The sequence below is a fragment of the Saimiri boliviensis genome, chromosome 2 (genome assembly GCF_048565385.1).
Source record: "Saimiri boliviensis isolate mSaiBol1 chromosome 2, mSaiBol1.pri, whole genome shotgun sequence".
Taxonomy (NCBI): Eukaryota; Metazoa; Chordata; class Mammalia; order Primates; family Cebidae; genus Saimiri; species Saimiri boliviensis.
The window spans coordinates 99,481,922-99,507,666 of NC_133450.1; the positions used below are offsets into that span (position 1 = coordinate 99,481,922).

The following is a 25,745-nucleotide window of genomic DNA, read 5'->3' on the forward strand; positions in this document are numbered from 1 at the left end:
ATTACAGGCGAGAGCCACTACGCCCAGCCTTGGTTACAAATATTTTCTCATTTGCCATATGCCTTCTCATTTTCCGGTGTTTAGAAATCACCAAGGTTGAGGTGGGCAGATCACGAAGTCAGGAAATTGAGACCATCCTGGCTAACATGTGAAACCCAGTCTCTACTAAAAACACCAAAAATTTAGCTGAGTATGGTGGCGTGCACCTGTAGTCCCAGCTATTCAGGAGGCTGAGGCAGAAAAATCACTTGAATCTGGGAGGTAGAGGTTGCAGTGAGCCAAGACTGCACCACTGCACTCCAGCTTGGGTGACAGAGCAAGACTCCATCTCAAACAAAAAATATTAAACAAAAAAAGAAAGAAAAGGTTCAGAGTAAAATGTATTAATATCAATTGTATTACAGAAATAAAACTGTTCAATTGATTAAGGCCATAAGAGGAAAACCATACTATCTGCTAACATGCCAAGACACTGAGTTCTTCCCTGCCAAATTTGGAAAAGCTATTCCCAAATTTTAACGTTCCTTGCAGCAGCACCAAACTCTGTGTGAATTTCTGTAATGTGGAAAGGATACAGAACGAAGAGCAAAATAATATTCTGACGCCAATTAGAATCGACCACTTTTTTGGTGTTACCACTTTTACCTCTGCAGGGGGGAGCTATTTTCAGGTATTAATATAATGGCCTTTAGAATATGTTTGACAATAGAACAACTGGTAATTTAGACAGGTATCAGTGAGCTTCAGGACATGTTTGTCCATTTTAATACACTATTTGTTCCAACGAGGTGGAAAATAGTGACTGGAATATATAATGTGGAATCATACAATCATTATACTTAACTACTGAGTATTACACCAGATTCCAGAGCCTTTTAACTATCTTCTGCTTAGAAGGATTGGAATAAGGTAATTGTTAGAAGGATTCTACTTTTTCTCATGATATGCCATGTCTTCCTTTTTTTCTTCTTAAAGCCTATACTACCCATAAGACTTCTTTTTTGGCTCCTACTCTCCCTTTCCTTCCACTTACGCCTTAGACACTTCTTGACTGCTGATAATCCCTAGAATTTAAAAAAGCAGTAGACTCAGGATCTAAATCTGTGTTGTATTTTCCAGAGTGGTTCTTACAGCACCTCTACTGACTGGATTAATAAACAATAGGAAAAGAAGTATTTCAATCCACTGACTGCCACCTGAAGAACTGGGATCTTATTAGTTACACAATTTTTTTTTCCAAATTCTTCAATATTGACAATTACACAATTTTCTTCCCTCCCCCACATCTGGGTGCAGGTGGGCTGAGGCCGAAAAGGGCGTCAGCCAACAATTACACAATTTTCAAGATTAAAATGAGATGTAAAAAATTGACACATAGGCCGTGGGTGGTGGCTCACTCCTGTAATCCCAGCAATTTGGGAGACCCAGGCGGGCAGATCACCCAAGGTTAGGATTTTGACCAGCCTGGTGGACATGGTGAAACCTTGTCTCTACTAAACATACAAAAATTAGCCAGGTGTGGTGGTGCACGCCTGTAATCCCAGCTTCTTGGGAGGCTGACACAGGAGAATGGCTTGAGCCCAGGAGGTGGAGGTTGCAATGAGCCGAGATGGTTCCACTCCAGCCCAGGTGATTTAGAGACTCTGTCTCAAAAAAAAAAAAAAAAAAAAAAAAAAAAAAAAAAAAAAAAGGCCAGGTACGGTGCCTCATGCGAGTAATCCCAGCACTTTGGGAGGCTAAGGTGGGCGGATCACGAAGTCATGGGATCACGACCATCCTGGCCAACATGGTCAAACCCCATCTCTACCAAAAATACAAAAATTAGCTGGGCATGGTGGCACACGCCTGTAATCCCAGCTTCTGGAGAGGGTGAGGCAGGAGAATCGTTTGAACCCGGGAGGTGGAAGTTGCAGTGAGCCGAGACTGTGCCACTGCACTCCAGCCTGGGAAACAAGCAAAACACCGTCTCCAAAAAAAAAAAGGCTATCAAACTGCACTGCATACTACAGAGAAATATTTTGTGAAACGAAGGCTCAATCAATGTGGGAAACTTCGTCTTATTTTAGAAAATTGCCACAGCCACTCCAACCTTCAGCAACAACCACTCTAACCAGTCAGTAGCCATCTACATGGAGGAACATCCTCCACGAGCAAAAAGAATACAACTCACTCAAGGCTATGATCCTTAGCATTTTTTAGCAATAATTCTGAAATCACGTTATGTACTTTTTCCTTTTTCTTTTTCTTTTTTTTTTTTTTTTGAGACAGAGTCTTGCTCTGTCGCCCAGTCTGGAGTGCAACGGCAGGATATTGGCTCACTGCAACCTCGGCCTTCCAGGTCCTAGCGATTCTCCTGCCTCAGCCTCCCGAGTAGCTGGGATTACAGGCGTCTGCCACCATGCCCGGCTAATTTTTGTATTTTTAGTAGAGACAGGGTTTCACTATGTTGGCCAGGTTGGCCTCGAATTCCTGACCTTAGGTAATCTACCCGCCTCAGCCTCCCAAAGCGTTGGGATTACAGGTTTGAGTCACGGCGCCCAGCCAGGTATGTACTTTCTTTACACATACTATTGCACACTTAACACACTACGGTGTAAACATGACTTTTCAAATACACTGAGGTACCAAAATAGTCGTATGACCTCACTTTACCGGAGTGGTCTAGAACAGAACCCAGAACCCGCAATACCTTCAAGGTATGTCTGTGTATTGGTCTTTTCAGTGTGATGCAGCCACATCACAGGTCTGTCACATAATGGTAGGGAGACAGACAGGTTCTATTATCAGAACTTCCAGATGGCTTTAAAAAACATAAAATCCGAGGCCGGGCGTGATGGCTCACGTCTGTAATCCCAGCACTTTGGGAGGCCGAGGATGGCGGATCACGAGGTCAGGAGTTCGAGACCAGCCTAGCCAACATGGCAAAAATCCATCTCTACTAAAAGCAAAAAATTAATTGGGCATGGTGGTGCGCGCCTGTAATCCCAGCTACTCGGGAGGCTGAAGCAGGAGAATTACTTGAACCTGGGAGGTGGAGGTTGTAGTGAGCAGAGATCTCTACACTGTACTCCAGCCTGGGCGACAGAGGTAGTCTCCGTCTCAAAAAAAAACCCTGTAAACTAAGAGGATTGGCATATAGTATTCCTGTTTTCTAGCTTTACAATTCTTGCTTCTACAATCCTGTGATTATGGAAACACAACACACACACGTTCAAACCTCCACTGGAATAATTTTAAAGCATGATATTCCTTAGCACATTATTGCTAATACGGGTCTGAGACTAGAAAAAATTCGTAACTAGTCATTATTTAAAAAAAAAAAAAAAGCCATTAAAATAGCTTAAAAATATTTAAATGCTTCAGTGATTTCGGTATTTTATTTCGAATCGCGCCGTGGGAATAAGGAAATACATACAAATGATACGATACGGCACAGCGTCCTCGGGTCCTTCTAAACCTGCGTCAGGATTTAAGGACGATAATTAATCGCGGTGTAACTGCCTTTGCATTGGGCAAACCGGGGGTTACTGGACTGCTGGGGGAGGGGAGCGGAGAGTGGAAAGAAGCCCAGAGCCCGGTCTGAGGCTTTCAAGGTGGAAGCAGCGGCAGGACAGCGGCAAGCCCAGACGCGGCTGTGGGGGCGGCGGCCGGCGGAGGGGCGGAGGGACTGCAGGCGCCGGGCGCGCCAGGCCCGAGCCGCGGCCTCGGGAGTGCGTGTGGGCGGGCGGTGCGTCCGCTCGGGCCGAGTGGCTCCCGGCGCGCGTTCTTCCCGTCCCGCCTCTTCCCCTTACCACGTAGCCCCCCCACACGTAGAGGAAGTTTCCGTCCACCACGGCGCAGTGACCGCTGCGCTCCTCCGCCACGCAGAACAGCTGCGAATCCGCCATTCACGCCGTCGCTGGCCCGCAGCTTGCAGCGCCGCAGCCCCTGCCGCACCGGCAGCCTCGCCTCCCGTCCCGACTGCTCCACGCACGAACGGAACGCGGCGAGGGTCGAGATTGGTGGGAAGGCGGAGCCAGTGCGTCTGCGCCGTCCCGCGGCGCTTGCTCGGGAAGCCAAGCCAAGGGGCTGAGCGGCAGCCGAGGGACGTTCTGGCTCCTCACAGTGGGGAAGGGGCCTGGGCTTCCCACGCGCAGAATCCTTCTCCCTTGTAATTGTGTTTTGGCAGAACAGCCTCATTCAGTAGTCAAGTCTGTAGTCAGATTTCTCGATTCTCTCAAAATGTATTTTCTACAGTTGGGTTGTCCAGCATTGTATTTGGTTGTTAACGCCTCTTAAGACTTTAAATCTAGGCTGGGTGTGGTGGCTCACGACGCCTGTAATCCCAGCACTTTGGGGGCCAAGGTGGATGGATCACGAGGTCAGGAGTGCAAGACCCGCCTGGCCAAGATGGTGAAACCCCGTTTCTACTAAAAAATTAACCAGGCATGGTGGCACACGTCTATAATCCCGGCTACTCGGGAAGCTGAGATAGAGAATTGCTTGAACCGGGGAGGCGGAGGTTGCAGTGAGGCGAGATCGCACCACTGCACTCCAGCCTGGGTGACTCTGTCTCAAAAAAAAAAAAAAAAAAAAAAAAGACTTCATGTCTTTGTTACTCTAGAATAGACTCTCTCCCTTCTCTTTTGTGCCATTGGTTTGTTATGTGGATTAGTTTTTTTATTTTCCTGCTGCTGTCCCACCTTCTGGGTTTGCTTTCTCATGAACTTGTGCATCCTTCTCCCATATTTATTTTAGGCTGGAAACTGTATCTACAAGCTTTCTTAAATTCTAGTTCAATTTTTTTCCAAAAATACATCATATTGCATCACATTAGAAGGCACTTAAGTTTGGTGCACTTTAATGATACTTTCTATTGTTTCTTTTTAACGATACAAGTAAACAAAGTATACTTGTCCTTTTCTTACACAAAAGGAAGTATATATAGTGTTCCTTAACTTACTTTTTTCACTTGACGATCCATATCAAGGTACAGCAATCTCCTGTGTCCTTTTTATAGCTTCATAGCACTCCACTGATTGGATATGTCATAGCTTATTAAAACAGGTTCTTATTGATGGATATATCGGTTATTTCCAGTTTTTCTGGCCGTCATAAATAATGCTGTGATGAAAAACGTTTTGCATGTTATTTTGTATTTTTACAAGTCTATCTTTGGGATAAAGTTCTAGATGTGTAATTGCTGGGTCAGAGGATAAATACATATATAACTTTACTGGATATAACTGGATTTCCCTCAATAGGAATTTTGCCCTGGGCGCAGTGGCTCACGCCTGTAATTCCAGCTTTGGGAGGCTGAGGTGGGCGGAACACTTGAGGTCAGGAGTTCAAGACCAGCCTGGCTAACATGGAGAAACCCCATTCTGTACTAAAAATACAAAAATTAGCTGGGTGTGGTGGCACATGCCTGTAGTCCCAGCTACTCGGGAGGCCGAGGCAGGAAAATTGCTTGAACCCAGGAGGTGGAGGTTGCGGTGAGCTGAGATCACACCATTGCACGCCAGCCTGGGCAACAAGAGTGAAACTCCATCTCAAAAAAAAGAGACTCAGATCTATGTAGGCAGACTGTGTGAGGGGGATCCCAGTGGCTGAGTTCATTTGCATAGGGACTGAGGGGATCCTGGGAGGGAGGTCACCCTGAGGGAAAAAAGAGCCAGCTAGGACCACCTGACCCAGTGTTCCAGACTCCTTCAGAGCAGGGGTGAGCTGGTTTGCAATAGGAGTGGTGATAGATCTTTCTCTAATTGTTGGGAGGCCCAGCCTTGGAGTCCCAGAGAAGGCTGAGAGCAAGGGTGATTTTCTTTCTTTCTTTCCTTTTTTGAGTTGGAGTTTTACTCTTGTTGCCCAGGCTGAAGTGTAACGGTACAATCTCGGCTCACTGCAACCTCTGCCTCGTGGGTTCAAGCAATTCTCCTGCCTCAGCCTCCCCAGTAGCTGGGATTACAGGCATGTGCCACCACGCTGGCTAATTTTGTGTTTTTAGTAGAGAAGAGGTTTCTCCATGTTGGTCTCACTGGTCACAAACTCCCAACCTCAGGTGATCTGCCCGCCTCAGCCTCCCAAAGTGCTGAGATTAGAGGTGTGCCGAGCCCAAGGGTGATTTTCTTTGCAGTGGGGGTGTAAGGAGGGTTGTGCAGGGGCCCTGGGCCGCGGTAGCCAGGACGCTGTGACCCTGACCCTGTTGGCTGTGGCAGTAAACACTTCTCCAAGGGGACCCTGACTGTGACCTCTGACCTGTATGGACTGGCTGAAAAAGATGAGCTGAGCTAATCAAACTCCTCTCTCAAGGAGCTGAACTAGCTCAGCACAGTGGCAGGAGACTGAGGCAGGAGGATATTGCTTGAGTCCAGGAGTCCGAGGCTGCAGTGAGATAGATTCACCACTGTACTCCAGCCTGAGTGACAGAGGGAGATCCCCATGTCTTAAAACAAAAAACAAAAAACAAACAAACAAAAAACAAACCTGTGCTAAGGTATAAAGGAAAGATCCGGTATCTGGTTGGTGACAGATGCTTGAGATCAAGGGAGCTAAGGCTCTGAACTGGGACAGGTGGGGAGGCTAGAGAGGTCTCTTGATTTTCCCTGTGAGGCGGAGGTGGGATTCCCAGCTCAAGGTGTTTCCCACCGTTCCACCATCTTCCATTCCATCATCTTTGCCAAAAATCATCCTTCCTGGGTGCACTGCACTTCACAATTTGCCAGCGCATCACTGGATTTGCCCACAGCCTTATTAAGCAAGGCTGGCAGAGCAGGGGTCATTGTTAGCGGCCAGAGCGTCAGGTGAATGGTGCTGGAGAAGACCTCAGAGGAGGCTGAAGATGGGGTGGGGCTGGCCCAAGGTCACCCACACTTGGAACCTGGGTGCAGGTCTCCTAGCCCTCTGGCCAAGAGCTCTTTCCAACTCTCCATGCCGTTCCTTGATCATGTTGTATTTCCAAGCTGCCTTGTCCCAGCCTGACAGTCCTGACTCAGGGAGAGACACAGGCAGGGAAAAGACCCTGGAGGTGGCATAGGGCAAGTGGCGCAGTCCTGAGTCCCGCCACCACCCAGGCCCTCCTTGTGCTTCCTGAGCCTCAGGCTTCTCATCTCTAAACAGGGTATATCAGTACCCATCTCCTGTGGTTGTTAGGAGAACAGCCTCAGATGATGTGTGTCCATGGCCTCCCGGGAAGGGACTGAACAGGCTGACCCCACGTGCCTCCTGCCTGCTGTAGGAAGCAGGAATGGCAAGCAGTGGGGCAAAGTCTTCAATTCCTTCTACCTTGGCTCTGGAGAGGAGGAGCTCTAGGCCAATCAGTTAAAGATTGGCCAGGTGTGCGTGAGAAGATCAGGCTATCTCCAGACCACGGTAAGCCAGATGGGGCAGTGACCGTCTGGTGACCACGGAGCCACCTCAGATCTATCCTGAAATTTCCTCAGGGAACTGGGCCTTGCTGCAGCTTAGATGGGCAGAGTATGGCAATGCCTATTTGTGGCTTGCTGGGAGTCTTCTTTCTTTTTTTTTTTGAGACCAAGTTTCACTCTCGTCACCCAGGCTGGAGAGCAATGGTGTGATGTTGGCTCACTGCAAACTCTGTCTCCCAGTTTCAAGCAAATCTCCTGCTTCAGCCTCCTGAATAGCTGGGATTACAGGCACCCACCACCATGCCTGGCTAATTTTTGGTTTTTACTAGAGACAGGGTTTCACGATGTTGGCCAGCCTGGTCTTGAACTCCTGATCTCAGGTGATCAGCCTGCCTTGGCCTCCCAAAGTGCTGAGATTACAGGTGTGAGCCTTTGAGCCTGGCCTGCTGGGAGCCTTTGTAGGTGACACCAGGGTGCATCAGCGAGCTTGCCAGCAGTCTAGGGGCTCTGGAGCTCCCAGGGCCTGCCATGTTTCTCTCTCAGACAGGGCCAACTTTTCCTTTCCTGAGATTCTCAAGTCTGGGCTGCCCATGATGGAGCCATGTTCCTTTCAGTTGAGGGAGCTCAGAGAAGGACTCTGCCTCCCTGTGCAGATGGCCCTTCAGGGCAGGGCCATGTCTGTGGTCCCTCCCAGGACAAGGCTGTGTTTCTGCCCTCAGACAAGGGATCTCAGAACAGATGAGTTCTGCTGAGACTCCGAGGGCTGGGCCATATCTCCCTGCTCAGACGCGACTCTCAGAGCAGGGAATTTTCTCCTCAGACTGCAGCCCTCAGGCAGGGCTCTGTCTTCTCTCTCAATATGTGATGTCCAGGGCAGGTCAGGACCTGCTCAGTCTTGGGATCCCGGGACAGGACTGTGTCCCCTGCTTCGGACCGGGGCTCCCTAACTCTCCTGAGTGTGCTGGGCCTTCCTGAGTCTGAGAGATGAACTGGGCTTTCTCTCTGATGGAGGTTTCTTGAGGAGTTTGCTTTGCGTTTGAGGACAGGCATGGACACAGAGCTCAAGTGAGGTACTTTCTCTCTCCAGGATTTTAGCATAGACTTTTTTTTTTTTTTTAATAAAGACGGGATTTCACCATGTTGGTCAGGCTGGTCTTGAACTCCCGACCTCAGGTGATCCGGCCATCTTGGCCTCCGAAGTGCTTGGATTACACGCGTGAGCCACTGTGCCCGGACCCTCAGAGGTTTTTTAAAATGCAAAACCAAATACACATATTCTTGTTTCCCTTCCTTTATTAGATTTTGCTCTTTTGAAAAAAAGAAAAACACTGTATACCTTGGAGGTCACTGTATATTGGTCCTGTGAAATCATCCTTATGCTTTATAAGCTGCATTTACTTATAAGTTTACTTATAAGCACTCCGTGGTTTAGTCAACTCATTGGAGCAAGCGTTTTCAAGTGTGGCAGATCGACAGTCCACTTGGAATCAGAATAACTGGGTTCAAATCGTGACTCCACCACTTAACTCTTCGTTTCATCTTGAGCGAGCCCTTTACCATTTTTGTGTCTCAGTTTTCTCATCTGTAAAATGAGACTGTTGTGGAAAAGACAGCACACAGCTCTTGCGGCTATCATGGACAACACATCAGTTCACACATTTAAAGTGCTTATGAGCCAGGAGCAGTGGCTCATGCCTGTAATCCCAGCACTTTGGGACTCCGAGGCTGGAGGACACGAGGTCAGGAGCTTGAGACCAGCCTGACCAACGTAGTGAAACCCCATTTCTACTAAAAAAAAAAAAAGAAAAAAGAAAAAAGAAAAGAAAAAATACAAACACTTAGTTGGGCGTGGTGGCTGGCGCCTGTAGTCTCAGCTACTTGGGAGGCTGAGGCAGTAGAATGACTTGAACCCGGGAAGCGGAGGCTGCAGTGAGCCAAGATTGCGCCACTGCACTCCAGCCTGGGCGACAAGACACTTCGTCTCAAAAAAAAAAGCACTTATGACAGTGTATGGGGCATACAAAGCCCTCAAGCTAAATAAAAATCGGTGTAGTGAGAGCGATGGAGATTTATAACAGCTTCCAGTAAATGTCGAGGCACAGTATTTCCAAAGATTGCGCGAAGTAGGGAACCCAACAGCTCTCACAGCTCTAAAGAAGAGGGATCCTGGGTCAGGGAAGCCCGGCCGCGGTGAGGGAATGTCTAGGGCAGCGGAGAGAACGCTGCAGCTCAACGATGCACTTGGGGTAAGGGAAGCACATTCCCAACTCGACACCAGAGAAAACGCTCTAGCCCTCAGTTTCCCGGCAGCAAAGGAGCGCGAGGCGGTCACCACTTCCAGCCTACCCGGTCCGGGGTTGCGAACTGCCAGGTCCGCGTTGTTGGGGCGCAGGCAGCGGGGACCAATCAGCGGTCTAACAGGGTCCAGCGCGCCCCGAGCCGAGGCCGGGGCACGCCCGGGAAGAGGCGGAGCCGGGGGCGGGGCGCGCCCGGGAAGGGGCGGAGCTGAGGTGGTGGCGCCAAATGGCGAACATGGCGCCGGACAGGTTGCGGAGTCGGGCGCTCTCCGCCTTCAAGTTGCGGGGCTTGCTGCTCCGGGGGTGAGTGTGCTTGTGCAGCTTGAGGGGCGAGAGGGAAGAGCCGGGACCCGACCGCCGCGTGGGGCAGCGGGACGTACCGCGGCGGCTCCCCGCGCGCGGAGAGAGGGCTTGACCTTAAATGACAGAGACCCTTCAAATGTTCTAAGAAGGGAGGTGGATCTTGAGGCTGCCATGCCTTCTTTGGTTTCCCCGACGCACGCGAGGAGTTTAAATGTTTCTTCTAGGCAGACCGAGGCTCTTCTGCACATGCCAAGCTGACCTGGAGAAGCCGCAGCCTGTCTATGGCCGCCAGTTATCAGCATTGTGACCTGGGCAGCTCTCAGGCTCCCGAGGAGGTTGCTGAGACATCAGATGAGAGACCCGAGAAAGCCCACTTGCATGTCTGCAGTTGCCAGTTTATATGAAAGTCAGGTTTCCTGGGCATATCCGTGTTTTTGAGGACCTAATAGAACATATGAACGTTTCCAAGATTTCTCTCAATAAATCTCCGTTTTTTTAGTTTTGTGTGTGTGTATGTATATACTTTTTGTTTTTTTTGAGACGGAGTTTCACTCTTGTTACCCAGGCTGGAGTGCAATGGCGCGATCTCGGCTCACCGCAACCTCCGCCTCCTGGGTTCAGGCAATTCTCCTGCCTCAGCCTCCTGAGTAGCTGGGATTACAGGCACGTGCCACCATGCCCAGCTAATGTTTTGTATTTTTAGTAGAGACGGGGTTTCACCATGTTGACCAGGATGGTCTCGATCTCTCGACCTCGTGATCCACCCACCTCGGCCTCCCAAAGTGCTGGGATTACAAGCTTGAGCCACCGCGCCCGGCCTTTTTTTTTTTTTTTGAGACACGGTCTCGCTGTCGTCCAAGCTGGAGGGCAGTGGTGCAGACCTGACTTAGTGCAGCCTCAACTTCCTGCAGGCTCAACCTCCTGGGCTCAATCTGCTGGGACTACAGGCGTGCGCCACCATACCTGGCAGACTTTTTGTTGTTGTATTTTTTTGTAGAGACGGGGGTCTGGCTATGTTGCCCAGCCTGATCTTGAACTCCTGGGCTCAAGTAATGCTCCCTCCATGGCCTCCAAGAATGCTGGGATTACAGGCGTGAACCACCGCCCCTGGCCTAGAATACAATATTTTGTACATATTTAAATACCTGCTGGACTGGATATACCTCTCTGTATCAGTTTTGATTGCTCTTGTATGTGTAGATTTTTGATTGATTTTTGTAAGTATGAATTTTATGGGACTTTTAACTGATTTTGGGTTAGTAGTGGATATGCCTCGGGGGAAAATAATGACTTTTGTTCACTTGGTTCTTGACATTTGCAACTACGAGCAGCTGATGAATTAACTGTCTTTTCACTTAGAATTTGATCTAAGATTAAGCTTTTGTTCATTAATTATTTCAGTCATAAGTGTACTTAAGTCTGTTAGCTGCAAAACACTGCTGGGGCAAGTGGGTGCAAGAGAGAGCAAGACACTGGAGCTTTGTAGGGGGCAGATAGTGTATTCTATTGCTGTGTAACAAATTACCCCACAACTTAGAGGCTAAAACAGTACACATTTATTATCTCACATTTTCTTAGGGTTAGGAATTCAGGTGTGGCTTAGTTGGGTTCTCAACTTCAAGGTCTTTTCACAAGGTTAGAGTCAAGATGGGTCATCTCAACTGTTGATCCTGCAGCATTTGCTTCAGGCTCATTCAGTTGCTGGCAGAATTCAGTTCCTGGTTGCCTTGCAGCCTGTTGGCTGGAGGCTACCTCAGTCCCTTGCCATGTGGACTCCCAACATGGCTTCATCAAGAGAGTCCGCCAGCAACTATGAAGTTAACCATCTTTTGTACCTAATCAAGGAAATGACATCTTGTTACTTGTAATTTTTTTTTTTTACTTTAAAATTTTACTTTCAAAATTACAATACAGTAAGTGATTCTATCCTTTTTTCTTTATTCTATTTTTAGAAGTAAGTCACTAGGTCCAGCCCACAATTAAAGGCAGGGGATTACATAGGTGTGATTGCTAGGACTCAGGGATTATTAGGGGCCATCTTAGAATTCTGTCTAACATGTGTATTAAATGACTATTTCACAGCTATTTAATCTCAATTGTGAAAGGGATTCCAGGAAAGAAGTGCTATGAGAGTGTATAATAAGGTGTATAAACTGCTCTAGAGTAAAGGAGAAGCTTCACTGCAGAAATGGTTTGGGCTCTTAAAGAATAAGCAGGACTTGGCCAGGCACAGTGGCTCACACCTGCAATCCCAGCACTTTGGGAGGCTGAGGCGGGCAGATCATGAGGTCAGGAATTCAAGACCAGCCTGACCAGCATGGTGAACACCCCCCCCCCCGCCCCCACAAAATAAATTAGCTGGGCTTGGTGGTGCATGCCTGTAATCCCTGCTACTCAGGAGGCTGAGGCAGGAGAATCACTTGAAACTGGGAGGCGGAGCTTGCAGTGAGCTGAGATCTCGCCACTGCATGCCAGCCTGGGTGACAGAGCCAGACTTTGTTCTCCCTGCTGCCCCCAACTTCCCCCAAAAAAGGAATGAGCAGGACCTGACTAGGTGGAGAGAAGAGTGGGAGAAAATGGCCATATAAAGACCCTGAAGGAGGAGAGCACCAGGAAGGCCAGGGACATGGTATGAGCTTAATGGGATTTGGCAGGGGCAAGACCCTGTATGGCTTTATAGGCTTTGGTGTATGCTAAGAACTGTCCCAAGATGCACCCAAAATGTATGTGATTTTAGGGACTCAGTGGTCAGATATTTATGGACCACCTTCAAGTGTATTTAGACTCGCAGAAGGATGGCACAGAGTTCTAAGCTTTTAGTTTTAAAGTTATCGATAAGAACTTAGTTCTCAGTTATCTATAATAAATTGGAGAGATCCAACACCTATACACAAAACAACTATTAAGCAATTTACCATATAGAACAATTAGACCTGGCACAGTGGCTCACGCCTGTAATCCCAACACTTTGGGAGGCTGAGGTGGGTGGATCTCGAGGTCAGGAGTTCCAGAATAGCTTCGCCAAGATGGTAAAACCCCATCTCTACTAAAAATACAAAAACTAGCTGGGTGTGGTGGTGGGTGCCTGTAATCCCAGCTTCTCGGGAGGCTGAGGCAGAGAATGCTTGAACCCGGGAGGCGGAGGTTGCAGTGAGCTGAGATTGTGCCACTGCATTTCAGCCTGGGTGACAGAGCGAAACTCTGTCTCAAAAAAATAAAATAAAAATAAAATAAATAAATATAGAACAATTAGTGTGATAAGTATAACAATATTTTTTTTTTTTTGAGACGGAGTTTCGCTCTTGTTACCCAGGCTGGAGTGCAATGGCGCGATCTCGGCTCACCGCAACCTCCGCCTCCTGGGTTCAGGCAATTCTCCTGCCTCAGCCTCCTGAGTAGCTGGGATTACAGGCATGTGCCACCATGCCCAGCTAATTTTTTGTATTTTTAGTAGAGAGGGGGGTTTCACCATGTTGACCAGGATGGTCTCGATCTCTTGACCTCGTGATCCACCTGCCTCGGCCTCCCAAAGTGCTGGAATTACAGGCTTGAGCCACCGCGCCCGGCAACAATAATATTGATATGAAGTGTAAAGTTGTATGCTACAAATACAGAATGGCATGTAATTAGCTAATTAATATTGTAATCAGCAATTATATTGATGTAAGGTTTAAAGTTGTGTGCTACAAATACATAATGGCATGTAACTAGCTAATAGACAGGTTCCTTCTGAGCATTATTAGCATTTAAGTCAAGAATTAATGTGATTTTTTTTTTTTTTTTTTTTTTGAGATGGAGTTTCGCTCTTGTTACCCAGGCTGGAGTGCAATGGCGCGATCTCGGCTCACCGCAACCTCCGCCTCCTGGGCTCAGGCAATTCTCCTGCCTAAGCCTCCTAAGTAGCTGGGATTACAGGCACGCGCCACCATGCCCAGCTAGTTTTTTGTATTTTTAGTAGAGACGGGGTTTCACCATGTTGACCAGGATGGTCTGGATCTCTTGACCTCGTGATCCACCCGCCTCGGCCTCCCAAAGTGCTGGGATTACAGGCTTGAGCCACTGCGCCCGGCTGATTTTTTTTTTTAATGATGGTCAGACTTCATGAAGCAGGTGGCAGTGCCTTAACCATATGCATATTTTCAGACCCGAGAACCTCCTCCATCTTTGTCAAGGGGAGTGCCAACCTCTCCTTTCATAAAACAAAAATTCATGTGATTTTAATATGAGTGTTGCTTCTATGATTATATTCAAATATCAGTTTTTTAAAATAACTTTTTTGTTTTTAAAAATGTTATTGTTGACATTTCCCACTTTTAATATCATAGTTTTTTAAAGCCTTTGTTTTTCTTATTTTACAGTTGAAAACAGTTATTAAATTACTGGAATTTACTTTGAACAAATGCATTATCAAATGAAATATATGAGTGTCTGTTATAAATATTTGAGCGTCAGGATATGGCGCTTGACATTGAGGCATATGGACACTTGCCTTAAATGTAGGGTAATAAGTAATACAAGGCTAATATGACAGATCAGATCTAAGGTATATGTAAATGTAATTTTTAACAGTTTCAGAAGAAAGGGGAGATTGCAGCAGGTACAGCTGGTCTAGGAAGGCTTCTTAGAGGAAGGATGTGTTTTGGGGCTTTATGTTAGCATGGCATAGCAGGATGGTTTTGTTCGGAAAGCACAGGAAATGTGAGTACTACCTGAAGAGAGAAGGTAGTGGTTCTTTCTTTAAATGTCAGATTGATGAGTGTTTGCTGCTTTTTGGCAGAAAACTTTTAGCCTTTAATTACTAATGACCTGCCTCATTTTTTCTTTCCTTTTCCTAGTGAAGCTATTAAGTACCTCACAGAAGCTCTTCGGTCTATCAGTGAATTAGAGCTTGAAGATAAACTGGAAAAGATAATTGATGCAGTCGAAAAACAACCCTGTAAGTAATATTTTCTGGTAACTCCTAAAATTGTTAATATAGTTCTGTATCTTCAGTTAGATGTATAGATTTACATCGAAGTGGAGGTTTCAGTATTAAGATGTCCCAGTGATATAAGATGTATGCATGGTAGCATTTCTTCCCAAGGGGCAATACCTTCAGTTTATTTTACTTTTTTTTTTTCTTTTAACTGATGAAGATATTCAAACTTTGATTTAGTTGGAACCTTAGGATGACTCCTACGGGCTGTGTGTGTGTGTGTGTGTGTGTGTGTGAGTGAGACAGAGTTTTGCTCTTGTTTCCCAGGCTGGAGTGCACTGGTGTCGTTTTGGCTCACTGCAACCTCTGCCTCCTGAGTTCTACTGATGCTCCTGTGTCAGCCTCCCGAGTAGCTGAGATTACAGGCTTGCACCACCATGCCCGGCTAATTTTTCTTTTTGTATTTTTAGTAGAGACAGGGTTTCACCATGTTGGCCCGGCTGATCTAAAATTCCTGACCTCAGGTGATCTACCCGCCTTGGCCTCCCAAAGTGCTGGGATTACAGGCGTGAGCTACCATGCCTAGCCTAAGGGCCCTTTTATAGTTCCTCTCCCCTGTTGGAGGTGTCATCACTGTCTTTTCTGCACTTGGCTTCTGATTTTGATCTGGTTCTTTATGGTCACTTTGTCTCTCCTAGTGCCTATTACCCCATCTTATTGAAGTGAGATACTTCTAAATGTTTGGGAGGAAAAAACAAGACTAAAATAAGCAAAGCTGCCATCCCTTCTTGATTTCTTCAGAGATTTTTGTTTTTTAAAAATTTTTCTGGAATGGCTAGTCATTTTAACTTAATTTTTTAAGTCTAAGTTAAAGGGCAGAGGCAGTAACTTCAATAAAAAGCAATTCTACTAATGCACTGATAATAAATACACTAAACAGAGTTGGAAAGCATTTTACTGAAATCAAACTATAGAAAATAGACATTTATTCAAAATTATATACTGCTCGTGATAAAGAGTAACGGGCAAGGCACAGTGGCTCATGCTTGTATTCCCAACACTTTGAGAGGCCAAGGCAGGTGGATCACCTGAGGTCAGGAGTTCAAGACCAGCCTGGTCAACATGGCGAACCCTGTCTCTACTAAAAATACAAAAATTAGACAGGCGTAGTGGTGGGTGCCTGTAATCACAGCTCCTTGGGAGGCTGAGGCAGGATAATTGCTTGAACCTGGGAGGAGGGGGTTGCAGTGAGCCAAGATCATGCCACTGCACTCCAGCCTGGATGACAGAGTGAGATTCCAGTTCAAAAAAAAATAACAATAATGGCCGGGCGCAGTGGCTCAAGCCTGTAATCCCAGCACTTTGGGAGGCCGAGATGGGTGGATCACAAGGTCGAGAGATCAAGACCATCCTGGTCAACATGGTGAAACCCCGTCCCTACTAAAAATACAAAACATTAGCTGGGTATGGTGGCACGTGCCTGTAATCCCAGCTACTCAGGAGGCTGAGGCAGGAGAACTGCCTGAACCCAGGAGGCAGAGGTTGCGGTGAGCCGAGATCGTGCTACTGCACTCCAGCCTGGGTAACAAGAGTGAACTCCGTCTCAAAAAAAAAAAAAAAAAAAAAAATAATAATAATAATAATAATAGTAAGTGGATTTCAAGAAAAGCCCATTCTATAAAAGATGGTCGTTCTTTCCTGAGTACACCAAAGTTATAAAACATAAAGTGACCCAGGAAGGTAGAGGTTTGGCAACTCCATCAGGGTATTTCCTTTCTACACATTACTTCCCTCCTCCCTCTTTTTTTGAGGAGGGGATAGAGTCTCACTCTGTCGTCTAGGCTGGAGTGCAGTGGTACAAGCTCAGTTCACTGCCACCTCTGCCTTCTGGGTTCAAGTGAATCTCTTACCTCAGCAGGTAGCTGGGATTACAGGCACATGCCACCACACCACGCTACTTTTTGTATTTTTAGTAGAGACAGGGTTTCACCATATTGGCCAGGCTGGTCTTGAAGTCCTGACTTCATCTGATCTGCCCACCTCGGCCTCCCATAGTGCTGTGATTACAGGAATGGGCCACTGGGCCCGGCCCCTCCTCTCCTCCTTCATGTTCTTTTTTGGGAATTCACCTCTGTTGAAACATGCCCAAAGAAGCTAGAATGGGGCCACCAATCCATGAACTAAACCTTTGCTCCACTGTTTTATGATTGGCAGTCCATTTCAGCTGGATACTTGGGGGAGTTTTCTGAGAGATGTCTCTATTCAGCCAGTCAGTAAAACTGTGTCACCATATTTCCTCCTGCCACTGTCACAATGCCACAGGGATTCAGGGACCTTTGTGTTAAATACTTAACTTCATACCACAAGCATGGGCCTGCAAAGAAGAGTCTTGATATTTCTAGCACCCTGAGGATAGAAGTGGGTATGGCTCACTCTCCATCTGATCTTAGTCAAAAGGCTGAAAAGTACTGAGTTCACTCTTAATGTTACATAGATGCTAGTCTCTTCAATTATATAGGAAGAAACATATTCCATGATATAGGATAAATTGTTATTATATCTCATTTTCATTCCTAAAGGCAGAATTTTACATACACCTTTGCTTAAAAAATTCCTTTACAGTTGAAAATTTAGAAAATGATACTTGTCCCTGTTATACATTGATTTAACACGGCACATGGTATTTTGCCTGACAACTTATCAAAGTGGTTAAAAGAGCCCACTCTGGGCCAGGCACGGTGGCTCATGCCTGTAATCCCAGCACTTTGGGAGGCCGAGGTGGGTGAATCACGAGGTTAGGAGATCCATACCATCCTGGCTAACGCGGTGAAACCCTGTCTCTACTAAAAATACAAAAAATTAGCCAGGCGTGGTGGCACGGGCCTGTAGTCCCAGCTACTTGGGAGGCTGAGGCAGAACTGCTTGAACCTGGGAGGTAGAGGTTGCAGTGAGCCAGGATTGTGCCACTGCACTACAGCCTGGGCAACAGAGTAAGACTCCATCTCAAAAAAAAAAAAGAGTCCATTCTGGAATCAGGCCTGGGTTTGTGTTGCTCTCGATCTCTTCTAGTTTTTGGGAAAATTTTTCAACTTCTCAAAGTTGTATTTTTCCTATCTATAAGATATGGGCATATTAACATCAGTCTTATAGGACATCTACCTAATGGAATAATCCTTGTAAATCAAGTACTGAGCATGGTGCCACACATTTACTCAATGCTTAGTAAGTGGTAGCTGCTATTGTTACTATTGTTACTATGATGCTCATTGAAACAGAGCAGTTATGATAAAGTTACACTAATGTAACCTTATTAAAACTGGGAGTTTAGGAATGTTTTCTTTTTTTTTTTTTTGAGACAGTATCTCACTGTATGGCCCAGGCTAGAGTGCCAGTGGTGTGATCACAGCTCATGGCAGCCTCCACCTCCCTGGGCTCAGGTGATCCTCCCACCTTGGCCTTCTGAGTATCTGGGATTACAGGCATGTGCTACCACACTCAGCTAAGTTTTGTATTTTTTGTAGAGATGGTGTTTCACCATGTTGCCTGGGCTGGTCTCAAACTCCTGGCTTAAGCCATCCTCCTGCCTCAGCCTCCCAAAGTATTAGGATTATAGATGTGAGCCACCAAGACTGGCTCAGAAATGTTCTTATAACTAAATGGTGTTTAGCAAATTAAGGCATGGCCGGGCGCGGTGGCTCAAGCCTGTAATCCCAGCACTTTGGGAGGCCGAGGCGGGTGGATCACGAGGTCGAGAGATCGAGACCATCCTGGTCAACATGGTGAAACCCCGTCTCTACTAAAAATACAAAAAAGTAGCTGGGCGTGGTGGCACGTGCCTGTAATCCCAGCTACTCAGGAGGCTGAGGCAGGAGAATTGCCTGAACCCAGGAGGCGGAGGTTGCGGTGAGCTGAGATCGCGCCATTGCACTCCAGCCTGGGTAACAAGAGCAAAACTCCGTCTCAAAAAAAAAAAAAAAAAAAAAAAAAATCGGGAAAATTAGCTGGGCATGGTGGCGCGTGCCTATAATCCCAGCTACTCAGGAGGCTGAGGCAGGAGAATTGCCTGAACCCAAGAGGCGGAGGTTGCGGTGAGCCGAGATCGCACCATTGCACTCCAGCCTGGGTAACAAAAGTGAAACTTCGTCTCAAAGAAAAAAAAAGAAAATTAAGGCATTTGACTGTATATTAAGGTATTGTAACTTTGAGTGTGGTAGATTGAGGTATTTGAGATAAGGCTTTTGTTATTGTTCTCACCTAACACTATTTTTCTCTAAAAACTGTGTTATGAGAATCCCAGTGTTAATATTTGCAAATTATTTTTGGGGAAAGAGCTGTCTGTGGAAAGAACTAATTTTTTTGTTTTTAAATTTTGACTTTGAAATTAATTATCTTTTCAGTGTCATCAAACATGATTGAAAGATCTGTGGTGGAAGCAGCAGTCCAGGAATGCAGTCAATCTGTTGATGAAACTATGTATGTGGGTACACTTAACTTTTTTCCTTGTTGGAGGTGTTATTTTAATTATGGAGCACTTATTTTTCATTATTTTCTTGGAAAATTATTAGTGATCCACATTTCCACAGTGGTTACTGTTGTTATTTCTGTGTTTCTTTTTAAACAATAGCTTTCTTTGCAAACCTTATTATTAAATGACTCATCTTTACTGGTTTTTCCTAGGATTTGAAGATACAGTGTTGCTTGTACCATTTATTACTAACTTTTGCTGCTTACCCAGATCCATCTGACTTTTCAGATGTGTGCTACAAATGAGTTGAACTGAAATGAATATTTAGAAGTATAATTTACTTTGCTCTTAGGAAAGTACCACACCCAGAGAAGTTCAGCAACTTTACCTGATCACATGGTGAATAGCAAATGAGGGTAGGACTTCAGTTTTATGACTCCACTCTCATGTTTTTAGGCTTAAGAATTTATATGGCAGTAATTCTTCTGGGTTTTATTTCTCTGAATATCCCTCTTTCTTCTTGATGTGATACTTCCATTCAAATTCATGCCTTTTTTTTTTTTTTTTTTTTTGAGACAGAATTTCACTCTTGTCACCCAGGCTGGAGTGCAATGGCGTGATCTTGGCTCACCGCAACCTCCGCCTTCTGGGTTCAGGCAATTCTCCTGCTTCAGCCTCCTGAGTAGCTGGGGTTACAAGCACACACCACCATGCCCAGCTAATTTTTTATATTTTTAGTAGAGACAGGGTTTCACTATGTTGACCAGGATGGTCTCGATCTCTTGACCTTGTGATCCACCCGCCTCAGCCTCCCAAAGTGCTGAGATTACATATGTGAGCCACCACGCCCGGCCCCATGGCATTTAACTGGAAGGAAAACACTGGGGAAAATGGGTGGAGAGACAGTTTTATCATTGCTACTTCTTTCCTATTTGGGGCAACAGAGATGATTGCAAGGAGTCATTACCTTTATTTTAGTCAGAAGTTGTAATCTTCTCCCTGTCAGGACTTATAACTGCTAAAAAAGGGCAAGGCGTGGTGGCTCACGCCTGTAATCTAAGCATTTTGGAGGCCAAGTCGGGCGGATCACCTGAGGTTGGGAGTTCAAGATAACTGCTAAAAAAAATAGAGAAATTGAGGATTTTTAATTTTATCCTTGCAGACTCATTTAAAATACTCTAGTGTGACCAGGCACGGTGGCTCACACCTGTAATCCCAGCACTTTGGGTGGCCAAGGTGGGTGGATCATTTGAGGTCAGGAGTTGAAGACCAGCCTGGTCAACATGGTGAAACCCTGTCTCTACTAAAAATAAAAAAATTAGCCAGGCGACAGTGGTGCACACCCGTAATCCCAGCTACTCAAGAGGCTGACAGGAGAATCACTTGAGCCTGGGAGGCAGATGTTGGAGTGAACTGAGATCACACCACTGCACTCTAGTCTGGGCAACAGAGTGAGACCCTGTCTCAAAATAAAATAAAATAAAATAAAATAAAATACTAGAGGTAATGAATGTTCCTAAAGCCATCAGTAGAAATTCAAAATGATTGTACTAAAGTTTAAGGATTGTTATGCTAAAATAGACATTACTTGTTGTTTACCTGTTATTTATTTACTTACCCCCCCCCCACCAATCTGTATTCATTTTATTCTTCTGTTTATACATTCTCTTCCTCCCAGATTTGGAGGCAGAACGTAATATGAGCTCAACAATCCTGCACAGAGCCATGTACCGTAGCCCATCAGTTTTCCTTTTCCCACCCCTTCCCCCAACCCCACTCAGTAAAGCCCCTTGCCCAGGTGTTGCTCTTGAGGGTAAGAAAGCAGAAGGGCAGGCTGGGTGCAGTGGTTCATGCCTGTAATCCCAGCACTTTGGGAGGCTGAGGTGGTCAGATCACCTGAGGTTAGGAGTTTGAGACCAGCCTGGCCAACGTATAGTGAAACCCTGTCTCTACTAAAAATTACAAAAATTAGCTGGGTATGGTGGTGCATGCTTGTCATCCCAGCTATTTGGGATGCTGAGGCAGAAGAATCATTTGAACCTGGGAGGTGGAGGTTGCAGTGAGCCAAGAATATACCACTCTACTCCTGCCTGGATGACAGAGTGAGACTTGTTTTTCAAAAAAGAAAGAAGGAAAGAAAAGGAAGGAAATGAAAGAAAGGAAGGAAGGAAGGAAGAGAGGGAAGGAAGGAAAGGAAAGAAGGAAAGAGGGAGGGAGGATAGAGATTCCAGTGAGGGATAGGAGCCTCTTTCCAAGACACAAGGGGATACCGTCTCAACATGGCCACTGCTTTGTTCGGATTTGGGTAGTGTGCTGGCCAGAAGCTGCAGGCTGCTGTACTTCCAGCTGACGGAGGATGCAAGTATTGTGAGGGTGCTGCTGCAGGTCCACAGTCATCATTGAGGCCAGGAGCTGCCATGTTCCTGAAGAATGCATGGGGCTTTGTGGGAAGCTGAGTTGGTTTGGCACCGTAAGGGCCACACTGTCACGTTTCCTGAACACTATTTTATAAGGGTCTTCCCCAAACATCATGGCATATATTATACAGCCCAGGGACCAGACATCAGTCTGTTCATCAGTGACACAGTGACTGCACAGGGAAGAGCTCTAGGGCTCAATAGGAGATGGTGCACTGCTGGGTCACTTAGTCCTGCAGGGTCAGGGCCTCATGGGAACCCTTCACATGATGCATGCTTGATTCATGGCATCCAAGTCTATTAAAAATGGCTGACCCTCATCTCCAAACAAGGTAATGGTGGGCTTCAGGTTCCCGTGGGCCTAACCCTTGGCATGAATGGCCTCAAGGCCTCTGTAGCTACCCAGCAGCAGTTGAAGGATTTGATCCTAAGTCAGTAAGTTGCCATCGTCCTTTGGCCTTTCTATCCATTCCACAGTATACCTCTCTTACAGAACAGAAGCAGCAGCCAGGACTTATTCCTAGCACCCTGCCCCCTGAGACAGTAAGCCATGAGGTAAAGGAGGTTGGGGTGATTGAAGAGGTGATGCATGTTTGCTTCTTGACTGGGCCTCCTCTGGTCCTGCAGCTCATGACACAGGATTCACTTCAGGGCATAGAAGTGTCCATCCTGTGACCCCTCCGCTAGGTCCACATAGCTGAAGCCACCCTCCCCCAGTTTCTAGATGAAGATATAGCTATTGTCAATGATCATAGTTCCCTAAGAGCAGGCACACAGTGCGTGACCCATGATGTCTCAGTCATTCTCTTCAAGGACTGTTTGAGGCTGCCAAAGGGCTTGTCCAGGGTGAGTGGGCTATTCCAGGCAATGCACTGAGCACCCGAGGATCATGATTCTCACCTAAACAGGTCCTGGTGACACCAGTTTCAACAAGGGTGGGGTCAGGTGCCTTAAAGCCTTAGGACACACAGCAGCTACCAGACTGCTTCCTCCAACCCCAGCCCACCTTTGAGCAGCCCCTGCTCCCACACCCATCACAAAAGCAGGGCACAGGGTTGTTTCAGAGGAGGTGTGAGGCTTAGGCTCATCCCTGGCCTTGGCACGCAGTGCCTGGGGTCGGCCATCCTGCACTCCTCACTGACCTGGCTCGGCTATTTCTGTCAGGCTGTTTATATGTTACAGCCAGCCTACACGGAGTTCCACTGGGGACTGAACAGGAAAGGATTTTTGCACCTTCAATTGTCAGAGAGTCATTATATCATACCACAAGAGAGGCTTTTGTTCTCAAAGATGAAGAGATGGCATGATAAGGTCAATAACTTAGACTGATCCACCAGAAAATAGTGGAGCTCTGTCTGGAGTCTAGGTTTTCCTCAAGTTCACTGATTCTCAGCTACTGTATACTTGTTACCTCCAGGGTAACATGAATCTTTTTTGATCATTATCAGTTTGGGAGATAAACATATAACTTTAGGAAAGATCTTTTTAGGTTGGGAATTTATACAATAGTACTGTGGAAATTTTTAACTTCTTTTAAACATTGTTATGTTATTAAATGTGTATGAAATTAAAAACTTTTGTTAGTTTTCCATCTCTAACATTATATACTATATAAGTCTGAAAGATATGGCCAGAATCGGGGGAGTTCTTTTTCCATTGTATAACTTTTCCTGGGATACTTTTGCATAACATTTTAGATGTTAAAAATTACTGGGGCTAGGCATGGTGCCTCATGCCTGTAATCCCAGCACTTTGGGAGGCTGAGGCAGGCAGATTACTTGAGGTCAGGAGTTTGAGACCAGCCTGGCCAATAAGGCGAAACCTTGTTTCTAGTAAAAATACAAAAATTAGCTGGGTGTGGTGGCACAGGTCTGTAATCCCAGCTACTGGAGAGGCTGAGGTGGGTGGCAAGAGGCGGGAGAATCGCTTGAGCCTGGGTGGCAGAGGTTGCAGGGAGCTCAGATCACTCCACTGCACCTCAGCCTGGGCGACAGAGCAAGACTCTGTCTCAAAAAACAGATGCATGCAAAAAAAACAAAAACAATAACAAAAAAATAAGAATTGTTAGAAGTTAATCATATCCTTTAATACTGTAGCTCATAAGAGTAGTACATATAGGGAGAGATTTCTTTAAGATGTGACGGTTGTGTATATAATTTTTTTTTTTCAACAGATTACTGGAAGTTAACTTGATTATGTATGTATATATGTATGTATGTATGTATGTATGTATGTGACAGAGTTTCACTCTTGTTGCCCAGGCTGGAGGGCAATGGCACGATCTCAGCTTACTGCAACCTCCACCTCCTGTATTCAACTGATTCTCCTGCCTCAATCTCCCAAGTAGCTGGAATTACAGGCACCTGCCACAATGCTTGGCTAATTTTTTGTATTTTTAGTAGAGACAGGGTTTCACAGTGTTGGCCAGGCTGTTCTTGAACTCCTGATATCAAGTGATCCACCCACCTCAGCCTCCCAAAGTGCTGGTATTACAGGTGTGAGCCACTGTGCCCGGCCAATTTTTTTTTCTTGTGAGTGTTGGCAGTGTTTTCTTGTCCCTTGAAATGAAAATGCACAAGCAAAACATTTTACTTCCATAGTGTCTTTGATACTATAAGAAATTGTGTGCCTGGCCTGAGAAAATGTGAAAAGTGTGTTATTACAAAGAATTATATAATGCAAGTTATTATGTTCACCTAGAGTACTTAAGGTCTGTGTTTTGTGGGATGTTTTTCAGAGAACACGTTTTCAATATCATAGGAGCATTTGATATTCCACACTTTGTGTACAATTCAGAAAGAAAAAAATTTCTTCCGTAAGTATATCATCTGCTGATTTTAAATTAATTTCAAATGTACTTTTTTTCAGAAGGTATAGTCTTGTTATACTTTTGGCTCACTTTTGTGAATTATGATAGTCAAAAATAGGCATTCTTTTTTTCTAGTCTGTTAATGACCAACCACCCTGCACCAAATTTATTTGGAACAGCAAGAGATAAAGCAGAGCTGTTTCGTGAGCGATATACTATTTTACACCAGGTAAGTTTGGTAGTGGGCAGAGGGGAGGATACTAGGTAAATTGAGAGAAAAAGAGACTGTTTCAGTTTAGGGAAATCTCCGGGATATTTAAAGAACGGAATTTTGTGGTCCAAAGTTGGTCATTCAATAGACTGTTAAGGAGATTTCTGTGACTGAGACCATGTAGAAGACACAGAGATGAAAAAGCTATTTTCCCCTTAAAACAATGATAGTAAAAAGAGTAGTTACCACTTAATACATGATATGCCAGACACTGTGTTTAGCACTTTACAAACATTATTTACCTCATTTAATCATCATAATACTAATATATGTGTAAATGCTATTACTATCCCCATTTTACAGATGAGGAAACTGACGCTTAAAGAAGTTTAGTAACTTGCCCAAAGATCACATGTAGTAAGTAAAGATAGGATTTCAATACAGCCTGACTCTAAAGTTCAACCATTGCCTACTATACTTTACTGCCTTCAAGTAGCTTATGTCTATGAAGTTATAGACATTTGTATAAATTTATAAAGTAGAATTTTATATGTGATGTAAAAAAGATACAATGTTTTCAATAGAAAAATCAGAGAAAGCTTCAAGGAAATGATGGCATTTGGCATGGATCTAGATTGCCTTAATCATGTAGAAATGGGAGAAAAGTGGTGGTAACTGTGAACAAAGGCACAGCAAAAGGGAAAAATGGACTCTGTGCAGGACATGATGAAAAAGTCAGTTGTAGCATTTGGAAAGGCAAGTCAGAGCCAAATTGTAGGAGTATTTTGGATGCCACATTTGGGAGCTGTGACTGTTCTCTTTGTGTGAGGTGCTTTGGAATACTAGAGAAACTCAGTCACAGCCAGGTTTTTTTTTTTTTTTTTTTTTTGAGACGGAGTTTGGCTCTTGTTACCCAGGCTGGAGTGCAATGGCACGATCTCGGCTCACCGCAACCTCCGCCTCCTGGGTTCAGGCAATTCTCCTG

General features: G+C 45.6%; 2 protein-coding genes, 1 non-coding gene and 1 pseudogene across 6 annotated transcripts in view; 1 reads left to right on the forward strand and 3 right to left on the reverse strand.

Annotated features, from left to right (window-relative positions):
• KLHDC1 (kelch domain containing 1) overlaps positions 1-3,982 on the reverse strand; it is a 65,544-nt gene extending 61,562 nt beyond the window's left edge. Inside the window, exon 1 of one of the 3 annotated variants that reach the window (XM_074393987.1) lies at positions 3,792-3,981. In XM_074393987.1, coding sequence (XP_074250088.1) covers positions 3,792-3,887 — 96 coding nt within the window. In that variant the 5' untranslated portion in view covers positions 3,888-3,981. Of the gene's footprint in view, positions 1-3,791 lie in introns of all 3 variants that reach the window. The other 2 variants (XM_003930550.4, XM_074393986.1) reach the window with 2 other exon arrangements.
• A 5,848-nt stretch (positions 3,983-9,830) lies between these two features.
• The window catches only part of POLE2 (DNA polymerase epsilon 2, accessory subunit), a 41,742-nt gene continuing 25,827 nt past the window's right edge, over positions 9,831-25,745 (forward strand). For both annotated transcript variants that reach the window (XM_074393985.1, XM_074393984.1), the window contains exons 1-5: positions 9,831-9,943; positions 14,779-14,879; positions 19,256-19,331; positions 24,478-24,555; positions 24,685-24,778. In XM_074393985.1, coding sequence (XP_074250086.1) covers positions 9,867-9,943; positions 14,779-14,879; positions 19,256-19,331; positions 24,478-24,555; positions 24,685-24,778 — 426 coding nt within the window. In that variant the 5' untranslated portion in view covers positions 9,831-9,866. The remainder of the gene's footprint in view (positions 9,944-14,778; positions 14,880-19,255; positions 19,332-24,477; positions 24,556-24,684; positions 24,779-25,745) is intronic.
• LOC120364185 (U6atac minor spliceosomal RNA) lies at positions 14,024-14,146 on the reverse strand. The gene has a single exon (XR_005579527.1). It is a non-coding gene; the product is annotated as a U6atac minor spliceosomal RNA (small nuclear RNA).
• LOC141583627 (serine/threonine-protein kinase 16 pseudogene) lies at positions 19,326-24,484 on the reverse strand (annotated as a pseudogene).